We start from the raw sequence: 25,518 nt of genomic DNA on the forward strand, positions 1-25,518 counted from the left end.
GAGTTAACAAGTAGCGTGTACGGACGGGGACTTTTATTTGGAAACATATACTCTCAAGCGCATCAATTTAGCATTTATTCTAAGTGCGGAAACAGTTGACAAAACAAAACATAATGAACCCGACTAAGCAGTTCCTTAGCCCAAGAGGTTCCAAGTAAAACTTGACTAAGCAGTTCCTTAGCCCAATGGTTTCGAGCAGAACATCGACTAAACAATTCTTTAGTCCCCAATATTTCAAATACATTAACATGCAAAGTTTGCTCAATTTCATGTTTTCCCCCAGAAATATAAAAAGCATTAAAAGTAGGGCCGTGAGAACTCACCTATTTTGCGATTATCCGAATGATTCCTTAAGGACTTGATATGCTCGCTCGCACTTTCTGACAGACCAACCAACGCTATATTACTTACGGTTTTCCTTGGCTAAGGTAGAGCAAGATTGTTCTAAATGCAAGGTCATCAAGTGTTTTTATAAAATAAAGCCGATTTAATTATTTATTAAATAGGAACCTTCCAAAAATCCAAATAATGACATCATTAAATGTCATCCCAAAACAAATGATGGCAGCCGCCAATTACCAAAACCAAGGGATTTTGAGTGGGTTTGACACTCTTTTCAAGAATAATCCACAATTCTTGAGCCACACRCCTTCATCACCGATTGCATGTAGCTCAATATTTCCAAGAATTAAAAAGATTCTAACACAAAACCATCATCTTTGAATAACTTCCAGAAAACAAAATAAATCCCGATTCCAGCAAGTTTTCAAAGGGATAAATCCGATTAGAGTTGCATGCAAGACCTATCATCCGAAAATGTGATCGGACCTCACATGCAAGGAATTTTTCCTTCTTTCTTGGAGATTTAAAGRACTTGRGTCAYAGATTATCGTCCCCAACGAAGACACAGGTGGGTCTTTGATGAATAATCTCTCCTCTTTAAATCTCGTATATAGTCAAAAAGTCGAGTAGGGAGAAAGATAAAGACTTTCAGACATCAAAAAGAGAAGTAAATAGCTTTAAACATACATTTTCTTGACTACAAACTAGTCTCAAGAATAGCGGAAATCTTGAGTTTTGCTTGAAGATGGAATCGGTTGGAAAGTGATGGAATTAGAGAGAGAGAGAAAGAGATGAAATGGCTGAAAATCTGGAAAGTGAAGAACTTTCAAAAGGGAATGGGGGGTATTTATATGTGGATTCAATGAAAAGAATGGGCTGACCTTTAAAGGCCCAAGCCCAAAAAGACTTTTAAGTACAAAATAAAAGACCCCAATAAATAGAACAAAACATTTTTGACAAAAGATTTAAACACCCTTCTTTCAAATTAATAATTGGCAACCAAATATAAAAGATTGGAACTTTGGAATTTTAAATTTTAAAAAGAATGAAACGAAAATATCGACTTTATTTTTATGTGAAATGTTTAATTGGCATTGCACGAACTAACTTGGTTAGCTACCCGCCGAAACGTGACCTAACAAACTAATCTTGGAAGAAGAGCAAGATGATCTTAGATTATCGTAGCTAAATCCTAGAAAGACTTAGTTTTCAATAAAAGTTCTAAAATGAGATACTAACCTGAAATTCCAAAATGCAGAGTTGTCACAGTTTGTAAGATTTTTCTTCTTGTAATATCATGTACATTGGATATTATGGTTATACATAACATGTAAAAAATTTCATGCCTTGCGTAACACATATGATAACATGTAAATGATTTTCATGTCTTGTGTGTATACTTGTATTAGAACATGTTATCATGTATATCTTGAATATGTATGTATATCAATATTTTCATGTAAAACAAGCATGCCATATATATAAAATACTTTTATATATAACATGTATGTATCTCATAAATCACATAAGTACTCACTTTGATTTTGCCTACTTTTTCCTTTGATTCCTTTCGTCGAGTTTAATTATGTATATATATAGAAAGATTTCTTATTTTTTGTATGCACAAATAGTGACCCTTCAATCTCTACTTATAGATAAATTCATTGCATTAATTACTTGTTCTTTTTGCTCTCATGATTGTACTCTTATGAGAGTTTAACACCTCATCTATAAAGATAAGAGAATCTTGACAACTCATCTAAGGATAAGAGAATCTAGACAACTCATCTCTAAGGATAAGAGAATCTAAACAGCTCATGCTTCTAGTACTCCTTGTCATGCTTCCTAGACTTGTTTTGTAATCAATAGTCTTGCAAACTCATATTTTTTTAGCCTAACAACTCATCACTAGATTGCTTATTCATGCTTACTAGACTTGCCAGCATACTTCTAGCCTTAACAACTTATCACTAGCTTGTTTAGCCTTGTAGTTAAGATGTTTCACTAAATGTAACAGCTGTTGGAGTACTTGAATTACTCATAAATATTTTCATTTAAAGCTTAAATATTGAGATTTATCAAATAAAGAAACTAGGGTGTTCCATTAAATTAATTATATTTTTTTATATTAATGTGGTTGCCATTTTATTACACTTTTATCCCTCTGACTAACTTTTGTTAAAAAAACTCAATTATATTAAAAATATTTTGGTCTTTTTATTCTTTGTTTTCTTTTTGTTTTATGAATTAGATTGTGCCTTTAATGCACCCACCCACCCACTCCTCCTCTCCCCTCCCATACCCTGATCGTCATCGTTTGCAACAGCCCACCCCTCCGATCATCTTCTCCGACAAGACAAACTCAAACTAAAGAAAAACCTAGATCAAAATTGAACTGAAAACAAAAATCCAAACAAAACAATTAACAAACTAATAAAAACACAAACATATCTCCAAAACAAATAACAAAATAAAACTAAACCCAAAACAAAACCAAACCAAACCAAACCAAAATTTGCTTTCAAGTTCCAAAGGCCTTATTTTGATGAAATTGAAAAGACTTGTAAAGAAATTTCAAAACAAAACATATTAAAATAGCACCTACATAAGGTTTAACAAACTAATTCAACAAGCGAACAAAGGTTTCTCTAATTTGAGCTTTGTGGCAAAGGGTGTGTTATGGGTTGTTTATTGGTAGCTATAAATCGTGTGTTCACACAGTGGGTACAAATTTCCCACAGTGGCGGTGCAAGTGCATGTCGACACTATTATCGCTTGCAAGTAATAGAGTGGTAAAATACCGAGATTGTTTCCACAGGGATTGAACTACTGAGAATCGGGGAATTTCATGAACTTCTAGAGCCTGTTTCGGTTTGTGAATAGAAGTTGGATTTTTGTTGATGAAAAACTTTAAAAGACGAAATAGACTTATAAAATAAAAGATGGATATGGGTATAAGTATTCCTTAAAATAAAAACAACAATATAATGGTTAGAAACTTATGAGATGTTTATAAAAATTTCAATCTCTCGAAAGTGAATATTTATAAACAGATCCCACAAAGTTCCCACTCTCATCACTCCGAAACTTGTTGATCTAATTAAACAGAAAAAGAAATAAATTTATACTCAAATCTCTTTGAAAAACAAATTTCCAATGCTTGATCCTTAGCTAAATACATATAAAATTTGTATCTCTACGTAGTTATCAAAGACTTTTTCAAGTTCTTTGTGCATCACTTAAGCCGTATCTCGAATTCGCCCATCTCTGGGTCAAAGATATAATATTAACACTTCAAAGTGATCGACTTATCTGCGTTGAGTTTTAATCCCGACTTAAGTGAACAAATTTACGAAGTGGTAAAGAATACAAACACTCAATTATTGCATAAAAAATCCTAAGTTAACTCACACACACACCCATAGAAGTAACTGGCTCATAATAGACATGAGAAACATAATATAAGACAAGAAATATAACTTAAATGTAACTTTCATTAAAATAGAACAAGTCTGTTGCCACAGTGGTGAGTCTGTGAGCAACAGATTATAATTAAGAAGCTTAATACAAGAAAATTAAATGCTAAAACTTAACTTAAGAGTAGAAGTAGAGAGACTTCAGCTGAATTGTGCTAGATAGGGATGTACTTCAAATGAGCCATTGGCTTCTTTATATAGGGGAGGAGTGGATAAGGATGAACTTCATTACCCAAAGGAAAATGAAGCCTTCAAATATCTTGTGAGTAAAGATCCATCCAACATTCTTTTTTAATTCAAAACTCAGCTTTCAGAACAACTCCTGTAAACATCTTTTAGAAATATCTTCAAGAAAACATCCTCCAAAAGTTGAACCATATCCAAAAATTCGTAAACTTCCCACTGTGGTGATACTGTGGGCACTGTCTCAAAGTGATGGTTTTTGGAATAAATTCTCATCCTTTGTGTTTCATCATTTTTTAAAAAAAAACTTTTAGGATAAATGGAGAAAAACAAGAAAATTGGGTATTTAATATATGCAAAAACGGAAAAATAAATAAATAAGAAATAACTCTAAAAAATGAGAGTTATCATTTATAGACATGTCTTACAAGTTGAATCAACCCAACAAAACTGACAAACCAAAATGTATAAGTCAAAAAGCTTCAATTATGAATCAAAAAGCTTAAAATCTAACAATCCCAAATGTGTAAACCGAAAAGCTTCAAGTCAGTGAAGCCTAAATATGAAAATCAAAAAGCTTCAAATAGAACAAACCAAAATCTAAAAAGACATAATGTTTGACCTGATTTGAAGATAGCTTCTAGATTCCGGGATTGCAAGTACGATGGCTCTTGGGAAGGTGCGTTATCGAAGAATAGGAGTGGAGGATCAGAGAGGAGAAGAAAGCGGGTAGGGTTCAAAATGGGTTCATGGAGAGATATGGGCTAGGTGGGGATGATAGACATTGATGTGTTTCCGTGGTAAAGCCATAGAACTTATCCATGCCGGGAAAGATGCACAAGACAGTGAGATGTTTGGTGTGTAATACGATAAAGGTCAACCTTGACCTAGACTTGTTCATAGAAATTGGGAGATTCGTCTTTTGTTGTGTTGTTCGGGAAGATAAATGAAGGTTCATTCGTATGAGGAGAGCAAGTCACTGAGGGATGATGGGGCCAGTTGTACCAGAAGCGAACAACCTCAATGAAGCGTAGAGTTGGATATATACAACAGCCGGAGATATGTGATGGTGGAAATATAGTGTCCAGTTGTGATCAAAGCCCTTCAAAGTAGCATGAGATCGAGTTCATCATTTGCCCCAATAATCGAGGATTGCAAAGCAATTCTTCAGTTATTTGATTTGCAAAAGAACATAACATCATTAGGAACTCCTTATGTTTCTTTGTCTCTCTTCCTTTGTGTAAAAAAGTAGGCTTTTATTTTGGTTGATAAATAGTTTTTATTTTAATGTTATTAAAAAGAAAATCAATTTATAATTCAAAAAGTGGATCCAACGGCAAGAAACGCCTCCATCCCCAGCCGTTGGATACAATCTTGAATCCTTTTAACCACGGATGACAAGACTTTTTTACCCCTTAGGAATTCTTTTGATGATTATATATATACACAAATTACACATACAAAGCAGGGAGAGGAAGGGAGGAAGGAAGAAGGAGCAAAGTGAGAGTAGGGTTTTCTCTCTCATCTCATTTTGGGGGGTTTCCGATTTCTAGGGTTTCCGAGATTTTTCTTTCAAATCTTTAAGACAAAAAAATATGGCTGACGGCGTTAGGAAATCGGGAACCGTCAAGTGGTTCAATGATGCCAAGGGTTTCGGGTTCATTTCCCCTGAGGACGGTGGCGAAGATCTCTTTGTACATCAGTCATCGATTAGGGCCGATGGATTCCGTAGCCTCGGAGACGGCGAAACTGTTGAGTATGTCGTCGAGAATGGATCAGATGGACGGACCAAAGCTGCTGACGTAACTGGTCCTGAAGAGGCGCCTGTGCAGGGAAGCACACGTGGGGGCGGCGGCGGCGGAGGCCGTGGAGGCGGTGGTGATCGTTATGGAGGTGGAGGATATAATGGTGGTAGCCGCGGAGGCCGTGGTGGTGGATATGGAGGAGGTGACGGTGGTTACGGTGGAGGTTATGGAGGTGGCGGAGGTAACGCTTGTTTCAAGTGTGGAGAGACAGGGCATATGGCAAGGGAATGCTCTCAGAGCGGTGGAGGCGGTGGCGGAAGATATGGCGGTGGCGGAGGTGGAGGTTATGGCGGTGGCGGAGGTGGAGGTTATGGCGGTGGTCGTGGTGGCGGTGGTGGTGGTGGTGGTGGGTGCTATAACTGTGGTGAAGATGGGCATTTTGCTCGTGAATGCCCTAATGCCAACAACCGTTGATCTGATGCAGGAGGATAAATGGTAAATGTGCCTTCCCACATTTACTTTTACCTCTGTATTCTATTTACCTTTTTTGCTGTCTGTGTTGAAGAATCAAATGCTTGTTTTTGATTAGACCTTTTTAGTTGGGTTTGTGCTTACTTATTGTTCATGACGAACACCTCTAAATCTAGGGTTTCGGATATGGTGCCTTTTCCTTTTTAAATATATAAATATAAATATTTAGAAAAAATGTTGGGTTTTTTTTTTTTAAATGGGAATCCAAAGATGGTTGAATGGAATGCATACATGTATGAATTTGTTTTGCCTTTGCCTTTGTAAATGGAGTTATTTCTTTCTTTAGCATGAGGTGAGGTGATGGGTACCCTTCATTTGCAATGGTTGGCAATGGCAATGGCAATGGCATGGGAGTTAAGTATATAATAATATAAAATGTGATGAGTTGTGTGTTGATGTGGTATGGCAGTGTCTTTTATGTTGCATGTTTTTGTCTGTCTGGTAAATTTTATGACCCAATGTGAGCAAACCATACCCTTTTAGAGGATGTTTCTTAATTTATATTTATTATTAAATTAAAATATGATTGTTAATTCCTTTTACTTATCATAATTAATAGTTGGTTGTAGATGATTATTGAAAAGGTGTAATCTTGAAAGAGACATTGTTGGTTGTAGATGATTGCAATCTTGAAGGAGGCATTGGTTTTATATATATTGTTTTCTTGTAAAGAATTTATGGTCACATTGAGATGCTATTTTCAGTGGGTTGCATGCAAAGAATTGTTTTTGTTTGTATTTAAAGAGAATCCAACCTTTTTAAGTGTCAAGTGTGGTAGTAATTTGAACCAGAACCAGGTACCCCCATTCTATTCTATTCTATACAAATACAAACAAAAGGGCATAAGATCCTTGCCATTAGTGTAATGACATCATCTTTGTTTCTAGAAAGAAAAATGATTTTTGTTTCAATTTATAGAATATTAATTGACTTCACACAATACATGAGAGGATGGTTTGGGAATGTTTTTATCAAGTTACCTGTGCTGTGGTGGCAAGGCAACCATATCCAGTCCAGGTACAGGTAGATTTCTTTGAATTTGAAGTAATGGTTTTCAAGGTTGAATTTTACAAAACCTCAAAAGTAATGGGTTGTAGATGGTCTGAAGTTGAATTAGTTAGAAAACAATACATATTAGAGATTTGGAGAGACAGAAGTTGGTAATTTGGTCAATGTTGATGGTGAGTATAGAGGTTTGTGAAGATTCCACAATGAAGAACCAAGATGTCATATATCAACAAACAATAAGATATGTCTTTATTTTTGTAATCATGCATAACAAGATAACCTTGTTTCATATAGGAAAGGAAACAAGTCTATGCATGAGTACTTTATGCGTAGCAAATTCTGCATGAACAACAGTTGGTGAATCATGTTTCAACCATATTTTTTTTTTTTTAATTTTCTTCTACTTCTTCATTGTGAATTTAAAATTTAAAACCTAAACATCACTTTTGAGAGGGTTGTTAATATATGTTAATACACATATATTGATGAATGTTGATTGAGAAATGAAACAAGCTACTTAAAAACAGGGATGTAAATGATGATAGTTGAGCTCAAGTATCTATCCAGACCCAAACTCGACTTTTGAAACTCGATTTTGCTATTGAGTTTCATACCGTAATTACCCTTTCAACCATCTTTATTTTTGGCGTCAATTTTCTGCCTTATTACAACTATGTCATTACTTTATAAAATGATTTGGGCAACTTGGATAAGTCTGCATAGTTTTCAAACATTTATGAGTTTTTATTCGTGAGATCAATAATATTCATTGCTAAGCCATTAGCTTAAGATAATTAATTAACGAGATAATTATCATTATTTATTAAATAAAAGTTAATTATTGTTTCCCTAGATGATTAGAACAAACAATGAAATAAGATTAACACAATGGAAATAGCAAATCAGTCGGCTTGTCTATTGATTCAAACGTGGAATAAAAAATACAGAGTTTCTCTTTGGAGGCTACTTCTCAATAAGCTGATATTACGAAATAATGAGTTGACCAACTCTAGAGCTAGAAAGATATATATATATATATATATATATACACACACACACTAGAAGGGTACTCACGCAATGCAGCGAGATACATCTTGATTTTAATATTTTATTTTATTCTTTATCTCAATCGATGTTATAATATGGTCTTTTGTGATTTTGAAAAAATAACGATGTTTTTATTTTTAAATAAAATATAAATTTGAAGATATCATAAAATTTTGACAAAAATATATCGATATTAATATCAAAATTAACTATTTAAAATTTCACATTTTTTGTGTAATTTTTTAATTCAATTTTTTATTATAATTTAATCTAAATTCAATAACAAAGTAATTTATATTTGGTTTAATAATACAATTTTATTATAAAGATAATAATTAATTATTTTGTTAGAACTCGATAATTATCTTAATTATATTTTATATTTTTTTATATCTTAAAATGAGATGTTTATCCTCTATTTGATTATGTTTATCCACAGTTAGTTACACGAATTCAATATCGAGCTTTAACAAGATGTACTTACGCACAATTTACTTGTAATATCAAATTTTAAGTAATATGCATTAATAAACAATACTTGATGCATAAAGAATGGTTTTTAAGAGTTTTTGTCAATTTATAATATAGTGTATATATATATATATATATATCTTGAAGGTATTTATACATTTAGTCACTCTACTTTTTTACAAACATAAATATAAACCTAATATTCTCCCCATTTGTAGTAAAGGCCGCTCCAGACATATCTTCTTCTTCTCAGGCAGTGGCCAAAATATACTTTGAATCTGCGTATTATTCTTCGTGACTCTAGCTTCTTGTCAATTAAGTCCAAAGCATTCAACATCAAGTTCTTGTCAAGTCCTTTTTTTCCAGCTCCAACTTGTTTTACAACTTCAGTTTGATTATCTTTAGGGTTCCGTCAAAGTAGGCTGGTAGCTCGCTGAAACGTATGAATTTATTTTCTCCGATATTGTTGGAGTACAGAATGCCAAACTCGGGTTGCTCTATCAATAGGAATAAGGGTAGTGACTCTATGTCTTCCAGACCCTACTTCAGGTTCAACAAGTTTATCTTTGGTTGATTGCTTTCAATGCCCAACCATAAGTACGATATGTATCCAAGCATTATCTGATGGAGCATGAAGCGCTTGATAACTTATAAAGTTTTCTGCACGTCTTCCGGTCTGACAGTCCACTAGCGAATGTCTAGGCACATCGTCTCGAAGTCTTCAAAAGATAAGTTCCTGAAGCAAGCTTCTGTGAACTTCCATTCCTGGTCGTCTATTCTGAGAACGGTGAAGACTGGGAAACGGACGTTCACGAGTCTATCAGTGTAGATGTTCTTAATCCTCATGATCTTATGCCTTGATTTGACCATTTCGAGCAATTGAGCCTTTGCTTTTAGTGTGTGCATATATTCTATGATTTGTAAGCTGTTGAGGTGAGTGATCCGAAGAACTCGAACCAAATCCAATTCCTCAATTTTTCTTATGAAGACTTTGTTCTCTGTATCTTCAAGGAATGGAACTCTGAATCTCATTCTCTTCCACTTTCTTTCTACATATGATGCAGCTGGATTACTTGATCCTGTTGTTCTCTGACTTGTTGGATGTTGGGGAATCAACCGATCTTTTTGAGGTGAATCAGGTAAGGCGTTCTTGAGATCGTTGATGTGGTCGAAATCCCTTTCTTCGAGCATTTCACCGTCAGAGAACGTGAAGAAGTTGTCAATCTCTTCTTTGATTTGATGCGGTTGCGGCCCTTCTTCATCAGATTCAATGTTGGTAATTGGGCATGGGACCTCAGTAGGCATTTGAGCACTTTGAACTTCAGCAGCCTTCGACTTTTCAACCATTGGCTCTGGTTCCCCGTTGACGGCTTGCTAATGCTGACCTTGACCCTGTTGATGTTGAAACGATTATGCACTGGAATTTGGTCTTTGGATATGTCGGTGATGTCATGGTTGGTGGTTCTTTGTCGTTTCTCTCTCTCATGGTGATAGGGGACGTCATCCCATCATGGTTTAGACCGCAGCTAGAGAACCATCTAGTATTTGTGTCGCAGTTTCGGGTAATGGAACATCAGTGGCACTAAGCCTTCATGTTGACACAACAGTTGAATCAACTGTATGACCTACATTCAGTGTTGGCAAAGATGTGGCGTTGGTAGGATTTCCATCATGTCCTTGTGAAATATCTGTAGAAGATACCACACTGGATGTTCTAGCGTGTTCACGAAGAACCGTTGGTTGGGCAACATATGCTCCAGGTGTTTGTGTCATAATAGATGTATCAAGTGCTAGACTCGATGTGCACACAAACGATGGCGTAGACTGGGGCCGCGATCTACTTACTTTAATATCCACACTCTCTGAGTGAGAGGTGGATAGCAGATGTGGTTCATCCCCGTGACTTGATGAAACTAGCACCTGTTGAGAGGTGCTAGAATGGAAGACAGTTGTCTACAAAGGAATTAAAAGAGGAAATACTATACTTATATTAGCAAAAAATTCATACTATGATTTGTCTTCTTGAATGATGCATCAAATCAAAAAAATGCAATCGCCTCCACAAAATTATAACCGAATAGAGAGGAAGAATTGAGAGATTAAGATAGAGATTATTATAGAAGTGTACCATGAGGAGAATGTGAAAAACTATAACCGAAGAGAAATGAATAGTGAGAGATTAAAAAAGCAATTATTAGAGAGGAGATGAGTATGTTGGAGTAACATAATGAAAGGGTCTTACATGTGAATATCAAAAATAAAAATGAATATTGAGGTGGGAGAAGTTTGAAGGAGAAAAAAGATAAAGCACTTTCTAGCTTTGAAAAGAGGTCATGTCATAATCCGTGGTTTCTTCTAATATATATATATATATATATATATATATATATACATACATACGTGTGTGTGTATGTATATATGTATATGTGTGTGTATGTGTGTGTATATGTATATATGTATACTAGTTTTGTACCCGCTGCAATGCAGCTAAATATAAAACTTTCTTGTAAATAAAAATTTAATTAATTATTTATAAAATATTTTAGCCTTTAAATTATGATGTTGTTTGTAAGTAAAATGATATTTTGATAACTAAATGAGAAATACGAAGGTTGAAGCCTATAAAAATCATCCATCAAAATTGGGTGGGGGGAGTTGAAGAAATAGTTCATCTTTAAATTTCAAAAGAATTTGAAGACTTTCTTTTGACAACTTCAGTCTTCATCCCATCTTTGAAAGATCAACGGTATTTGTAAACATTAAAAATATCATAGTATTATACTTTTCAAACAAGAAAAAACTAGTAGATGAACTTATCGAAATAGAACTATATAAAATGACATGATGTATTGAATATTGAAATTACTCTGTGTGTTTAAGCAATTTACTGTATCTACAAAATGTTGGATTAGCCTCTTTAACATACACCGTCTTGAAAATAAAATAGTTGATGAGTGAATATTAAGTGTAGATAGTGCGAGTTTATAATGTCAAAAAGGAAGAGGATGATAAGGTGGGGGCTTTAGAAACTTGTAAATAATGCATAGATGACTGATAAAATTGAACAATAATAATCAATAATATAGTATCGATAGATAAGGGTGTAAAAAAAAATAAGATACCAAAAAACATCAGTACATATTTATCATATTTAATAATATTATTAAATTCAATAATATTCGATATTTGGTTCATTTTGAAGGTATTGAAGAGACAATTATAATGGTATAATTTATAAAAAAAATAAACGTTTTAAATATATTTTTGTTAATATATAGTTATATATGTTAATATGAGAAGATGTAAAATGAAAAATAAGAAAAGAAGAGATATAAGGTAAATTAAATAACTAATTATAAAGGTATAAAGTATAATTTACTAATAAAAAATAATTTTATTTTTAATTATCATGTTGAACGTGGAGGTTGTAAAGGTTCAAAAATTGTACATAATTGATCAAAATTTATGCCTTTTAAAATTCAATAATAACCGTTTAGCATGTTTTATAATATAATATAGATAGTATAGATAGATAAGGGTATGAATTAAGAAAAATAAAACAAACTAAATATAAGTTTTAAAAATAACTTGCTACATATTTATGATATTTAATAATATGGTAAAATTTAAAAATATTCAATATTGATTTATTTTAAAGGTGTTAATAAGACGATTATAATTATATAATTTATAAAAAAATATATTTTATAATAATTTTAGTTCATATACGATTATTTATTTTAATATGATAAAAATGTAAAATAAAATGGAAAAGTAAGTGGTATGAAATAAATTATATAACTAATTATAAGAGTACTAGAAGGTTACTCACGCAATACAGCGAGATATATCTTGATTTTAATGTTTTGTTTATTTCTTCTCTGTAAATGTTTTAATACGGTATTGAAAGATGGATAATATTTTTATTTTTGAATAAAATATAAATTTAAAAATATCATAAAATTTCGAAAATAAATATATCAATATTAATATCAAATCAACTATTTAAAAGTTCTTGTTTATTGTGTAATTTTTTTAATTAATTTTTTTATTATAATTTAATTTAGATTTAATAACGAAGTAATTTATTGTTGATTTAATAATATAATTTTTTATAAGGATAATCATTAAATATTCTGTTAGAACTCAATGATTATTTTAATTATATTTTAGATTTTTTTAATTTAAAATACAATGTTTATCTTGTATTTGATTATGTTTATCTGCAGCTAATTACACGAATTCAAAAATGAAGAAACCCATTTTCTTTATGTAAGAGGTTGTTTGACAATTGTTGAATGGTTTGATGCAGAATGATTAAGAGACTCTCATGATATAGTGCAAAATAAAATATAATTGTTTGGTAATTGTGTACAATGAAATTAGGACTCTTAATGGTCAAGGAAGATTCAGAATACAAAATCTTTCAGAGGATTTTAGAACCATTAAGAGGCAGATTTTTTTTGTCAAACAAGATTCACCTCTTAACGATTTAGAGGTTGTCTCTTAATGGAACTATTAAAAGGTAAACAAACAACCCCTAAACGGGATAGTCCAAACAAGATTCTGTAGTGAATTTATTATATTAAAATAAAATGTGAGTAAACCTATTTTGAATGTTAAATAAATTAGCTGTATTGCCAATTTGCCATCCATGATATATAACTGTAATATTTAAACCGCACAATAAATGTTTGTGAGATTACAATGACTCCATCATTTTAGAAAGAAAGAAATGCAATTTTATGTGTTCTCGATACCCATGCAATAAGGTAATGAATAAATGTTTGGGAAAATTGCATCAAAATAGAACCAACTTTCACCTAATTCCTATTTTGAGGAACCAACTTTCAAAATTGTCATTTTGGGGAACCAACTTGCACCTGGTTCCTATTTTGGGAACCAATTTTCAAAATCGTCATTTTAGGGAACCAACTTGCACCTGATTCCTATTTTGAGGAATCAACTTTCAAAATAATTATTAAAAAATAACTAAAATTCGTTTTTTTCTAAAAATTAATGCAATAAAATCTATTTTTCATTTCAAATCTCGTTTTTTTTAATTTCAGATATCAAATTGAACATTTTAAAAAATTCCAAATTACCACAATAAAAATTATTTTTTACTAATGCAAAAAAATCAAGTTAATAGAAAAAAATTAATTGATGCAATAAAAAATAAATATTAAATATCACATTCAAGATTTTTATATCTAATCAATCTGTATCAATTAATATTTTCTAGTAAATTGATTTTTTTGCATTAGTAAAAAAAACAATTTTTATTGTGGTAATTTGGATTTTTTTAAATGTTGTCTGAATTAAAAAAATAAGTTTTAAAAATGAAAAATAGATTTTATTGCATTAATTTAAAAAAAAAAAACGAATTTTAGTTATTTTTTTATAAATATTTTGCAAGTTGGTTCCCCAAAATAGGAATCAGATGCAAGTTGATTATCTAAAATGACGATTTTGAAAGTTAGTTCCCCAAAATAGGAATTAGGTGAAAGTTTCCATTTTGGTGCAATTTTCCCTAAATGTTTCATACATTATCCCCAGTTTGGTATCTAAAATTTAGAAAGTATATCATTGGGTCCATTTTTGATGCATCTAACCCAAACTCTCAACCGTTAGAGGAGGCTATGTCAAGTCCAGAAAATGGAAAATCTTAAACAGACCCCAAAAACTAAAACGCAATCATAACCAGGAATGCAATTCAAAAACATTAAATAATAAATAGTCACATCCATGGGTGAAGATGATATGCCACAAATATCAACAAACAACCCAAATATTTTAAATCTCACAACATCATATATTACTTGCATCACTCCATCCATCAAAGATATTATTACATTTTACTGCCAGCCAGCCAATCATCACCTGAAAACAAACAAACTTTCAGAAGAAACACTTGCCTAAATTTCATTCGAAACATACTTTGCAACTAATTGGTCAGGATGTATTGTAACAAACAATGAGTAGCAACTCGGACTTTGCAACTTCAAATTTCACACAAGAAAGAAGAAAACTAGAATTTTCATCAACAGGTTAAAACTGCTCTACTTATGTGTGTGTATATAGAGAGGGGGGGGGGGGGGGGGGGGGGGGGGGGGCAGGTTCAAATGAGAACGCTAACTATTTAAAAAAAACAAGAAAAAGATCGTTAATGTACAAAATCACATGCGGGCAACTTTTGAGGCCACTTAAGTCGCAGGGCAAAGTCGCCCATATCATGTATGATTTGTTACGTGAATCATATATGATTTTATACATTAACAACTTTTTTCTTGTTTTCTTAAATAGTTAAAGACTCGTTTGAACCTGCCCTATATATATATATATATATATAGATATATATATATAGATATATATATATATATATATAGATATATTCAGTCTCTCAATTATATTGGCATTGACAGCAAAGCAAATTACCAGAATGCATCTTCAATCTTTTCGACAAGTAAAGTAACCAGCCAAATAAAGCACCAAGAGAGACAAAAAAAGAGAAACAAAAGCAGATTGACAAGATGAGCACACAAATTACTGAAAGAGGCCAAAGACAAACTAAACTCACAGTCGTATTAAAGGATCAGTGCCTCGAACGTCCAACGTCATGCTTCCCACTCTCATACCTCCTCTCACTATCATATCTGCTTCTCTTCGACTGATCCCTCTCACCTCTTCTACTTCCATGTTCTTCATCATGCTCTCTACCATACTTCGATTCATGATGCTCCCTAATTTTTTCATGCTTTATGAATGTCGCATCTTCTTCATCTCTTTTGTGCTTTCTACCCCGACGATCTTCTTCATCCCTACTTTCTTTTCTGCCCTCCAGATACTTTTCATCTTCATCATCATTAGTCTTGCTCCTATGTCTTTGTTCGTCCCTAACTGGTATCTCAGTCATACGTTCATGATTAAGATCCTCGTGCCCTCTTCCACCCCTTTCCAATTTCTCTTTTGTGTGACTGACATTTATGTCAGGTTCACCGCTCTCATGCCTCCTTCTTCCACTCCTTCCAAGTTTCTCATTTGTGTGTTTGACATCTATGTCAGATTCCTCACCATCATCACTATCATGCCTCCTCCTTCCACCCCTTTCAACTCTCTCTTTTTTTCGTCTTACATTTTTGCCATGTCCATCTTCTTCAATATCACGCTGCCTTTTCTCACTTGTTCTCATCTCCATTTTCGATCTTATCTCACGGTCAATATCATGCTGCCTTCTTCCAACCCTTTCAACTTCCCCTTCTCTAGGTCTTATGTCTTTTTTGTCAAAGGCCTCAAAATCATTTCCACGCGACCTCCTTCCAACCCTCTCCACTTCCTCTTTCTTGTCAGACTCTTTGTCATCGTTGTCATGCCGTCTTCTTCCCACCCTTTCAATTCTTTCTTTCTCACATCTTCTTTCTCCACCAGAACTGGTATCACTCAACACATCATGCTTGCTACCACCTCCATCCCACCTATCATCAATGCCTCTTCCATAGTCATTGGAAGTGGAAATATTTTTTTCTACTTTGCTATCAATTCTCTTTTGTTTCCTCTTCTCCTCCATTTGTCTTCTTTCATATTTATCCACATCATAAGCATCAGAGTCATCATCTGAATCATGTCGCCTGCTCCTGGAAGAAAGCTGCTTCTCCTTTCCACTTTTAATGGTAGGACGTTCATCAGAACTAGAACTTTCATCTGACTGGTATTTCTTCACATTTCGAGCATGTTTTCTTGTATCATCGGAATCATCGCTGTCATGTCTTCTACCTTTGGTGTGCTTACTTGATTTTCGCCTGCTCTTTCTTGTATCAACATCAGAGTCAGATTCAGAGACTTCATCATGGTCACTTCTTCCCCTACTTTTTTGCGGTTTCTTCCTACTCGCTTTCACAACTTCCCTACTGCTATCGCTATCGGTATCACCATAACTGTCGCTATCACTCTCACTATCGGAAGAAGCCTCTCTTCTTTTGCTTGTCTTTTTCTTGTAATGTTTGAGCTCGTCAAGCCCATCTTTAGCAACTTTAGTATCTTTTTCAAGTCTACCATCAACACGAGGATCATATTTTTTATTATTTCTTGCTTTATCACCATCATCTATCTTTTCATCATCAGAGGCAGGTACATACTTCTTCATATCATCTTCATGGACTATCCCGAGAGCATTTTTTAAGGTCTCCATTTGCTTCTCTTTACGTGCTGCTACTTGGTGAGTCTGTGTATCTGAAACCCTGAACCAGCAACCATGCATTACAGGTTGCCCAAAAAAATGACAAAAATACTTACCAGATTCTAAAAGCATGCATGAAATGGTTAGAAATTGGCTTGCTCATCAAAATATCAACCAGCATAAAAGAAGCAAAAACAAGTACAAAAGAAGAAATCATGCCTTAATGCATAGAAGAATCCAAATTTTTATTTAAAGAGTGGATGAGAATCATGTTCCAAAATTCAAATAATTGTTAAAGCAACCTCAGCTGTGGACCTTCCCCAGGAGTAGTGTCTGGGGAGGGAGAAAGTATGCAGAATTGCAGATTACCTCTACACCATTTAGCTCGTTTCTTAGCAAACCTCTAATGCAAATATTAGGACTTCTTTGTGGTTTTAGTGGAGACCCTTGTCTTTAAAATACTTATGAAGGCTAAATTGACAAAAAAAAAACTTACATACGTCATGTCTACTATCTTATTTGCCAACAGATAACAGTGTCCCGAATATAGTATCCACTAATAGACAGTAAATCTTGCTTTCTGAATCATTATCAATCCTTAACCTAGATTTCACTTACAACATTATAACCTTATTATGAGTAATCACTGCCAAGTGCATACAGAAAATGTTTGCTACAATGTGCCACGTCTGTTCTAAAAAGAAACATATTTCCAAAAAAAATGAAGATATGTCTCTGGTTAGCCATAACTAGTCCACGATCACTACTGACAGTAAGTTGACCCCAATAAAGTTCATGAAATCTCTTAACAAGATGTAAATGAAATTTGAAATCCTAAACATGTTGAATATGGTGCGAGACAACCCATAGAGTGGATGAGAAGAGCTAAGAGCATGAGAAATGAAATCATAAATAATTAAATTGTCAATCACTCTATATCATAGTTATGGACAAAGCCATAGAACACACTAGAACCCTAAACCTAATAAAATCAGAAGAATGCCTTGTTGTATGATTCTTATCTTAATTATCCTCTATTATTCATATCTATAACAAATACAAATGTGTCTAAATAGTACTCCCAGGATTCCCTATTACTTGTCATCCTTTGACTTCGATTATCACAATTGATCCATTTGATGTCCTATAAAATATAACATAACCATATCAATTTTGAATTTGGAAGTAGATCACTTTGATATTCACAGTTAAAACGTGATCACTAATTGACAGAGGAGGGAGTGATAGATTTCCAAATATTATCTTATGAGAACTTCCACTAATGTCAACAGCCAGAGAGTGAGTTTGCACATCCATTTTAGTAATATACTGTACGTCAAACAGGGGTGCCAAAATATTTAGGGCCTGTTTGTTTTTTTTTATAAAACTCCACCTAATACCCTCTTAAGTCTGATTCGGTCAGACCTTTTGCTTTTCAGACTGTTTGATTTTTTCCCAAAATAAGAGCTGAAAAGCTCTTACCATCCTCTGAAGATTTTTAAGTGATACCCTAAACACTTAACCAGCTCTTATTCGCATAACATGTCGATCTTGACCTCGCCTCTCAAGCTGATAACCTAAACCCTCTCGACTTCTCAAGCCATATCGATCTCTTAAGCTTTCGATCTCTCCAAATCGATCTCTGCATGTCGAGCTCCAAAAGGTATGTCGATCTCCCAATTTTAAACCCAAGTCGTTCATACATACATGGTACAATCTATTAAACCCAAATCAATCTTTGCCTTTTTATTTATGTTTTGATTTCATCGTGTGGTTTTCTGAGGATATTTGCCATTAACCCAAATCTGTCTCCCTTTGTTCTTTCTTCTTCCTCTCTTTCCAGATCTTGATGAAGTCACTTGTTTTTCTACATAGGTTTCTTCTGCTCATATCATGCTATGTCTTTGTTATTTGTCTACTGTTTAAACCCATGAAATATAAACCCTACGATTTCTAGTTAATGATGATATCTCTATGTTGGTTATGATAATATTAGCAAGCTTGATTGATGTGGCATCTTTAGTCAGCTTGAGGTTTGTTGGTAGTGGACAAATTTCCTTTTTGCATAGTAATAACCAAAGACAACACCGATCTAATTGCAAGTCAAGAGTAATTCTTTTATCTACTTTTATTATTATGTTGGTGAATCAAGAAACCCTTTTAGAACATTCATAATTAAGCAAAAAGCATTGATTGAATGGATATGTGAGTTAGTTAGTTTTGGGGAAAAAGATGAATATAGGAATTGAATTGAATAGGTGTAGTTAATTAGGAAGAATATTGTGTTCTTTGCTTATAGCTTTTAGTAGTTGTTCTTGAAATGAGTGCAACATCAATCTGTTTGGGTTGCTCTCTTTCTCTCTCTCTTACTCACACACACAGTAACAAACAGACATAACAGTAGAGATTTGCAATAACAAAAAGATGTAAAAATTGTGTTAAAGATACATGTTTGTTTCTAATTTCCCCAAATCAAACCTTTTGTTCTTACCCATAAACCTATGGTGCCTTGTTTGTTTTTTCATACTTCTTTGTTTCTGATTTCCCCAAATCTTCTGTATGATTTTCCTAGATCATCTGTGTTTCAAGTTTTCAAGAAGTTTCTGTTAAATCTTCTCAGTGTCGATCCTCCCATTCTTTAGGTAACCAATTGATTTCTTGCTTGATATTTGTTATACATGTTTAGATCATATATATGTTTATATATCATGTTAAGTTTTAGAATAGGATTTGGACTATAGCTATAGTGAAACAGAAGAAAGTTTTGAGGCTGCAAAGCATAAAAATGGTGTTGTTCCTGGTGATGCTACTACATTTAAATACCTTGAGGTTCGTTGCATCATACTCTCTTCAAATCGATTAAGTACCATCGATCCTGTCAAGTTTTGATTTCACTAAGAACTGTATCGCCCCCAGGACAAAACGTTTGTGCTCCACGAACCCGTCTACAGTCATGATCAAGCAAGGTGACTCCATATCATTTCTGCTTGTCTCTTGATCTCATTTCAAGATTCTCACATTTTGAGTCTTTCTTTGCATTTCAGCTTTCTTGCTGAGTACAGGATCAATGTATCCAAATTGGAGCCCCTAGTGGCGAAGGTTTGATACGTTACTTTCCATTGGACTTCTTTATGCTTTTCAGAAACATTAGCAATGGGAATAGATGTTATTTTTACTTCTTTAGTTACATGAATTGCCAGTATAGGTTTTTGTCTTTTTGGGTCTTTTTAGCTCAAAGTAATAGTATGTCAACAACTAGTGAAGAGGAAGTTTTTGAGGTGTAAATTTCTTACTGAAATTATCTTGTTTGAGATTCAAAATTTGGTATTATGGATGCTACATTCATTGGTTCATTGCTTCTATTTCTTCTTTTGATTCTTGTTTATGGGAAAATGTTTTTTATGGCTAGAATGGTTACATCAAAACCTATCAAGAGTAGCTTAACCGGTAAGACCTTGAGAGTTTGTTTTATGCACGTCATCAGGTCAAGTCCTCTTAGAGCTATTGGAGGGTTTGCATGATCGTTAATTTCAGAGCCCCAGAGGATTAGTCGAGGCTTGAAAAAAACAAACTATTGATCAGATTTCAGACTTACGTTTGCCGGTTTACAAAAAACTGGCAGTCTTGTTAATTCGGATTTCAGACCTAAAAACAAACGGCCTGACTGATTCAAATTTTAGATTTCAGCAGCACCTCTTGTACAACTTCAGCACCTCCTAAAAAAACAAATGTCACCTTAGCTTCATGAACGTCTGAATTGCAGACTGACTACTTCAATAAGGGTAGTAACCAAACAGCTTCATATATGTGTAGGTTAGCATAGCACGACATAAAAACAAGGCAGATAAATAATCACACACAGATATCTCAAAATTTCACACCAAGATGAACATTCAGTAATGAGGATTAGTAGATCTGAAGTATATGTAAAGTAAAAGATTGTAAATTACTTCTGATCAGAGTGGATGACTACTGCGGTGGCTCCACCCGCATCCTCGGACGCCAAAGCAGCCTCCAAAGTCGTACGAGCTTCATCCAGCTTTTGGGCGATTTCATCATCTGTATATCCCTGATCAACGAGCTTATCTTCAAGAATAACAAGCTTAAGCTGGATCTGGCGCTTCCGGTCATGCTCGAGAATATCTTTGTTAGGTTTCCGAGTGACGCCGGCGATACCCTGTCCCGCCTCGTAGCCGCCAGCGTTTCCTGTCAACACCTTATTCGTCTTGGGCTTGACGAAGAACTTGTTGCTCTGAATGTAACCGTTGGTGCCGGAACCGCGAGCGGTTTGCAATCCGATTCCGTTGTACATACCTGTTTCTTTGTTCAGGAACCCTAATTCGACGAGGATGTGATCGGAGAACTTAAAACCCTAATCAAGAAACCAAAGAGATGCGAAAACAAAAGGCGAGGATGAATTAGAGAATTTACGACGTTTATCCTACAAAGTTTTTAAAAGAAAATTAAAAATAAAAGCAAATTACATTTTTGGTCCCTCACAACATCTTTCCCCTTCTTTGATTAAACGTCCGTTATAGGTTTGATTAGTTGTGAGTTATGCTCGCTTTTTTTCTCCGGCTACAACTAAGGGGTTGTTTACTTATGGTTTAATTAGGTTTATTGGATTTATCTGGCTTATTCGCATAGTTCATTTGAGTTGTTTACTTATGATTTATTTGCATAGAACATGGCTTAATCGTACAGATAGAAATGGTGTGTTGTCCACATTCAGCCACAAAAATCACACTCGTCCCCCTTATTTAAAGCATCGCCACATTCCCATATGAGACACCCTATCTTCGTCCTCTTTATGATTTTTTGTTTTGATGTTTAAATAATTAATTTTAGGGGGTAAATCAGCCATTTATGTTATTCAGATTGTTGGTTCAGATAAAAAAATAAACAACAACACCCATTTATCCAGACAGACAACTCCTCTTCTTAACCGCGTTGGTTTTTCATTATCATGTATGGATATAGTTGTCTGTTTGAATTAATTTGTTTGTATAGGTTGAGAATCTTTTTTACTTAAGAGGGTTTTTTATAGATGAAAATAGTTTTTTTTTAATTGGAAGAAGCATGTCTGGAAAAAAGTTTGACTTTCTGCATAAAGTTCTCTCTAAAAGCTTATTTAATAAGTCACTATCTATATGATTAAGCCACTATAAAACGGTCATGTATAGCTAACCAAACAAGTTGTGAGTCACATTAGACTCGTTAAGCTGCTAACAAACAAGCCATCAATCATTTTATTCTCTCTTTTTTCTTGTTTTGGTTTAAAAAATAAAATAGTATACTATATTATAAATATAATATATACACACAGAGTACATGCGGTTGAAGACACCCACCACTGCTATCACCCTCTTGTTTTGGTTTATTTTGATTTTGTTTTTGAATTTGGGATTGGATTTTAATCATAATTTTGTGTTTGCATTTGATTTTCAAAGGTTGATTTTGTTTTTTGGATTGTGGTGGTGGCAATGGTGGGTAGGTGGGTGAAGGTGGTGACTCGTGTTAAGGATGCTGATTTGATCCGACTCGGTGGGGAATCCGGTTCACCCGACCCGGACGGGGACGGGGATCCCTCGTTAAAATGGGTACCGGGGCCGGGTATTATATCCCCCGACCCGCCCCGTATCGGGTATATGTATATTGACTATTTCATATTTGGGCTTTGGGATTTGGCTTTAGGCTTTTGGTATCATCAGTCACGAACACGAGTACATGTACAATTCACTCATTCTCATTCACAAATCACACAATCACCAGTTCGCTCACCAGCACCGCTGTCGGCCTCCGCCCTTTTACAACCCTCGTCGGCTCACAACCCTCGTCGAGTCGTCGGCTCACCGCACACACCACACAAGACTGTTGTTGCCGTCGACTAGCGTCACAAGACTCACAACCCTCGTCGGCTCGTCCTCATCACAATACACGACTTAATCGAGGAGTAATCGTCTAATCGACCAACATTCAAACTCTCAATCGACTAAATCGAGTAATCGACCAACACCAAACCCTCGTCCTCCTCAGTCACAACCCTCGCCCTAGTCGTCTTCTTCATCAATTTGCAGCAGCGAGTAGTGAGCCACCAGTCAGTCTTTTTTTTGTCAAAACAGTAACTTTCTTTCCTAAACAGTACATACATAAATTTGGTTTTACTAATTTCAAAATTAATGTGGGTTCTTTGAGTTTATAAGAATTTGGTTTTGCAATAACTTTCTTTCCTAAACAGTAAATACATAAATTTGGTTTTGCAATAAAGTTCATAAGAATGACAGCAAGCATTTGTATGTATCAATTTTAAATTGGAAACACTAGAGGATTGAAATGGAGGGATTATAATGGAGTTATGTATGTATAACAGCATCTGTATAACAAAATATGTATTATGTATGACAACATCTGTATAATTGAGTTCATCTTGAAAAATGTTTAAGGTTCTTATTAATTTTAATTTTACCGGGTCTTGGTACGGGTCTGTTGACTGTGGCTATAAACCGGTGCCGGGGATTGCAAAACCCGCCCCATCCCCGCCCCGTTGCCATGCCTAACTCGCAGGTATAAATGTTCTTGGAGATGGAGGTGAGAATGAATAAGAATGATAAAATGACTAAATTCCCCCTCTTATGAGCGGTACATGATAGAATTAACGCTTGTTTGACTAACAACATTAAGAGAAGAGACTAATTTTGATTTTGAAACACAAACATAGATGTATTTGATGAATATGTTTATTAACAAAAGGGAAAATCACGAAAATAACCAGAAATTACCTTATGCATTAACAAATAGCCATTTTTTACAGGTTTTACCAAAACGACCACATGGATCGCCCCCCGGGGGCATGGTTTGACCATGGGGGCGATCCTAGCCAACTTTGACCAAAAAAGTACAAAAAAAATATTTAAAAATTAATTTGTGGTGCACACATATATCTATTTTAGGAGACCAAACACTATTTGTCTTGTATACCGGGATCACCCTCACCTCACCGGATCTTCCCTCGGGGGCGATCCAACCTTCAAATTTGACTGTTATTTTGTCTTTTAGTGTATAAATCGATTTGACAAATAAGAGGTATTTTTAATAAATAGGGGATGATTTAGACTGTTTTTTTTTTAACTGTTTTAGGTCCAAATGTCATGATTTTACTCAATAAAAATAAAACATTTCTACTCTCACAACCCATAACCCGTAGACATAATCTACCATGACAACCTTTAAAACAATATGAAAACTACGTGAAGATTTACAATTTTTACCACTTTTTTTAAACGCATAAATTAACCAACGAATGTTCTTATATTTTCTTGTAAGAAATATATCTATACACCTAATAAATAAGTAACTTTTGGGCCATGTGGCCCTTTCATGTGCGACGGTTACTGATTTTTTCCGCCTAAACATGTATGCGGACACAATTTTCGCTTATGGTTCAAATAGATCTACATAAGTGACATGTGTCCCTTCGGACGGTTACTTACACGTATTCGTGGTTTAACCGCGTTTGAAGCGTAATTTGCGTCAAACGTATGAATCAACTATGTCCATGTGAAGATATAACTCCGTTTAACGTATTCCAGATTTTCTCTCCAGACTTAGAAGAAGAGGACTAAGATATTCATTTCGCAGACAAATTAGAGGTCTTGCGGGAGAGTCTGGAATACATGTGCGCATTCCGTGGGAGTAGGAGACTAAGAGGCTCTGCATGTACTATGCAGACGCTCTGTGTCTGGAGTGAAATTCTGCCTCAAGCACTTAACCTTTTTTGCGCTTAAGCCTTGATCTTCAACGGAATACAGCACGGGCTCTGTATATATGAGACACTTAAATCTTCAGTAAGAGCTTTGTCTCTTGATGTATTCCAAATTTCGCCTCCAGACTTAGATGAAGAGGACTAAGATATTCATTTCCCAGACTAATTAGAGGTCTTGTGGGAAAGTCTGGAATATATGTGTGCATTCCGTGGGAGTAGGAGACTAAGAGGCTCTGTGTCTGGAGTGAAGTTCTGCATCAAGAACTTAAACTTTTTTGCACTTAAGCCTTGATCTTCCTCGGAATACAGCACGGGCTCTGTATATGGGACACTTAAATCTTCAGTAAGAGCTCTGTCTCTTGATGTATTCCAGATTTTGCCTCCAGACTTAGATGAAAAAGACTAAGATATTCGTCTCCCAAAGTAATTAGAGGTCTTGCGAGAAAGTTTGAATACATGTGCGCATTCCGTGGAAGTAGGACACTAAGAGGCTCTGTGTCTGGAGTGAGGCTCTACGTCAAGCACTTAAGCTTTTTGGCGCTCAAGAGTTGTTCTTCCTCAGAATACAACACAGGCTCTATATATGAGACACTTAACTCTTCAGTAAGAGCTTTGTCTCTTGATAGTACATTCATAGGGGTTATAGTTCAGGGTTTCAGGACGAATCCTGAAAGCTTTATTGACGAATAATGTGAAACACGATTTAACAACTCCATGGAAAATTTATGACCAGATTTGATAACACAACGACAACTAAAGGGTAGGGAGCGATAGTAC

The 25,518-nt window shown here is 34.5% G+C and overlaps 2 protein-coding genes across 2 annotated transcripts; one reads left to right on the forward strand and one right to left on the reverse strand.

Annotated features, from left to right (window-relative positions):
* The first annotated feature begins 5,481 nt into the window (after positions 1–5,481).
* Positions 5,482–6,683, forward strand: LOC112523491 (glycine-rich protein 2-like). Its single transcript, XM_025133114.1, has one exon. It carries the CDS (start codon positions 5,597–5,599, stop codon positions 6,218–6,220), a length of 624 nt encoding a protein of 207 aa, XP_024988882.1. The 5' UTR covers positions 5,482–5,596; the 3' UTR covers positions 6,221–6,683.
* Positions 6,684–14,505: 7,822 nt separating this feature from the next.
* LOC112522903 (serine/arginine repetitive matrix protein 2) lies at positions 14,506–21,375 on the reverse strand. Its single transcript, XM_025132238.1, has 3 exons — positions 20,930–21,375; positions 15,384–17,040; positions 14,506–14,686 (listed from the first exon to the last, which is right to left on the reverse strand). The coding sequence occupies exons 1-2, from the start codon at positions 21,289–21,291 to the stop codon at positions 15,399–15,401; spliced, it is 2,004 nt and encodes a 667-aa protein (XP_024988006.1). The 5' UTR covers positions 21,292–21,375; the 3' UTR covers positions 14,506–14,686; positions 15,384–15,398.
* Between the last annotated feature and the right edge of the window lie 4,143 nt (positions 21,376–25,518).

The sequence above is a fragment of the Cynara cardunculus genome (genome assembly GCF_001531365.2).
Source record: "Cynara cardunculus var. scolymus isolate 2C chromosome LG 12, CcrdV1, whole genome shotgun sequence".
Taxonomy (NCBI): Eukaryota; Viridiplantae; Streptophyta; class Magnoliopsida; order Asterales; family Asteraceae; genus Cynara; species Cynara cardunculus.

Excerpts from the sequence above, each read along its gene's own strand:
- LOC112523491 (XM_025133114.1), top strand. The coding sequence starts at position 5,597 with ATGGCTGACGGCGTTAGGAAATCGGGAACCGTCAAGTGGTTCAATGAT.
- LOC112522903 (XM_025132238.1), bottom strand. The coding sequence starts at position 21,291 with ATGTACAACGGAATCGGATTGCAAACCGCTCGCGGTTCCGGCACCAAC. Across the intron at positions 17,041-20,929 it reads GTCATCCACTCTGATCAGAA|GGTTTCAGATACACAGACTC; the intron begins GTAATTTACAAT and ends TTGCTGGTTCAG.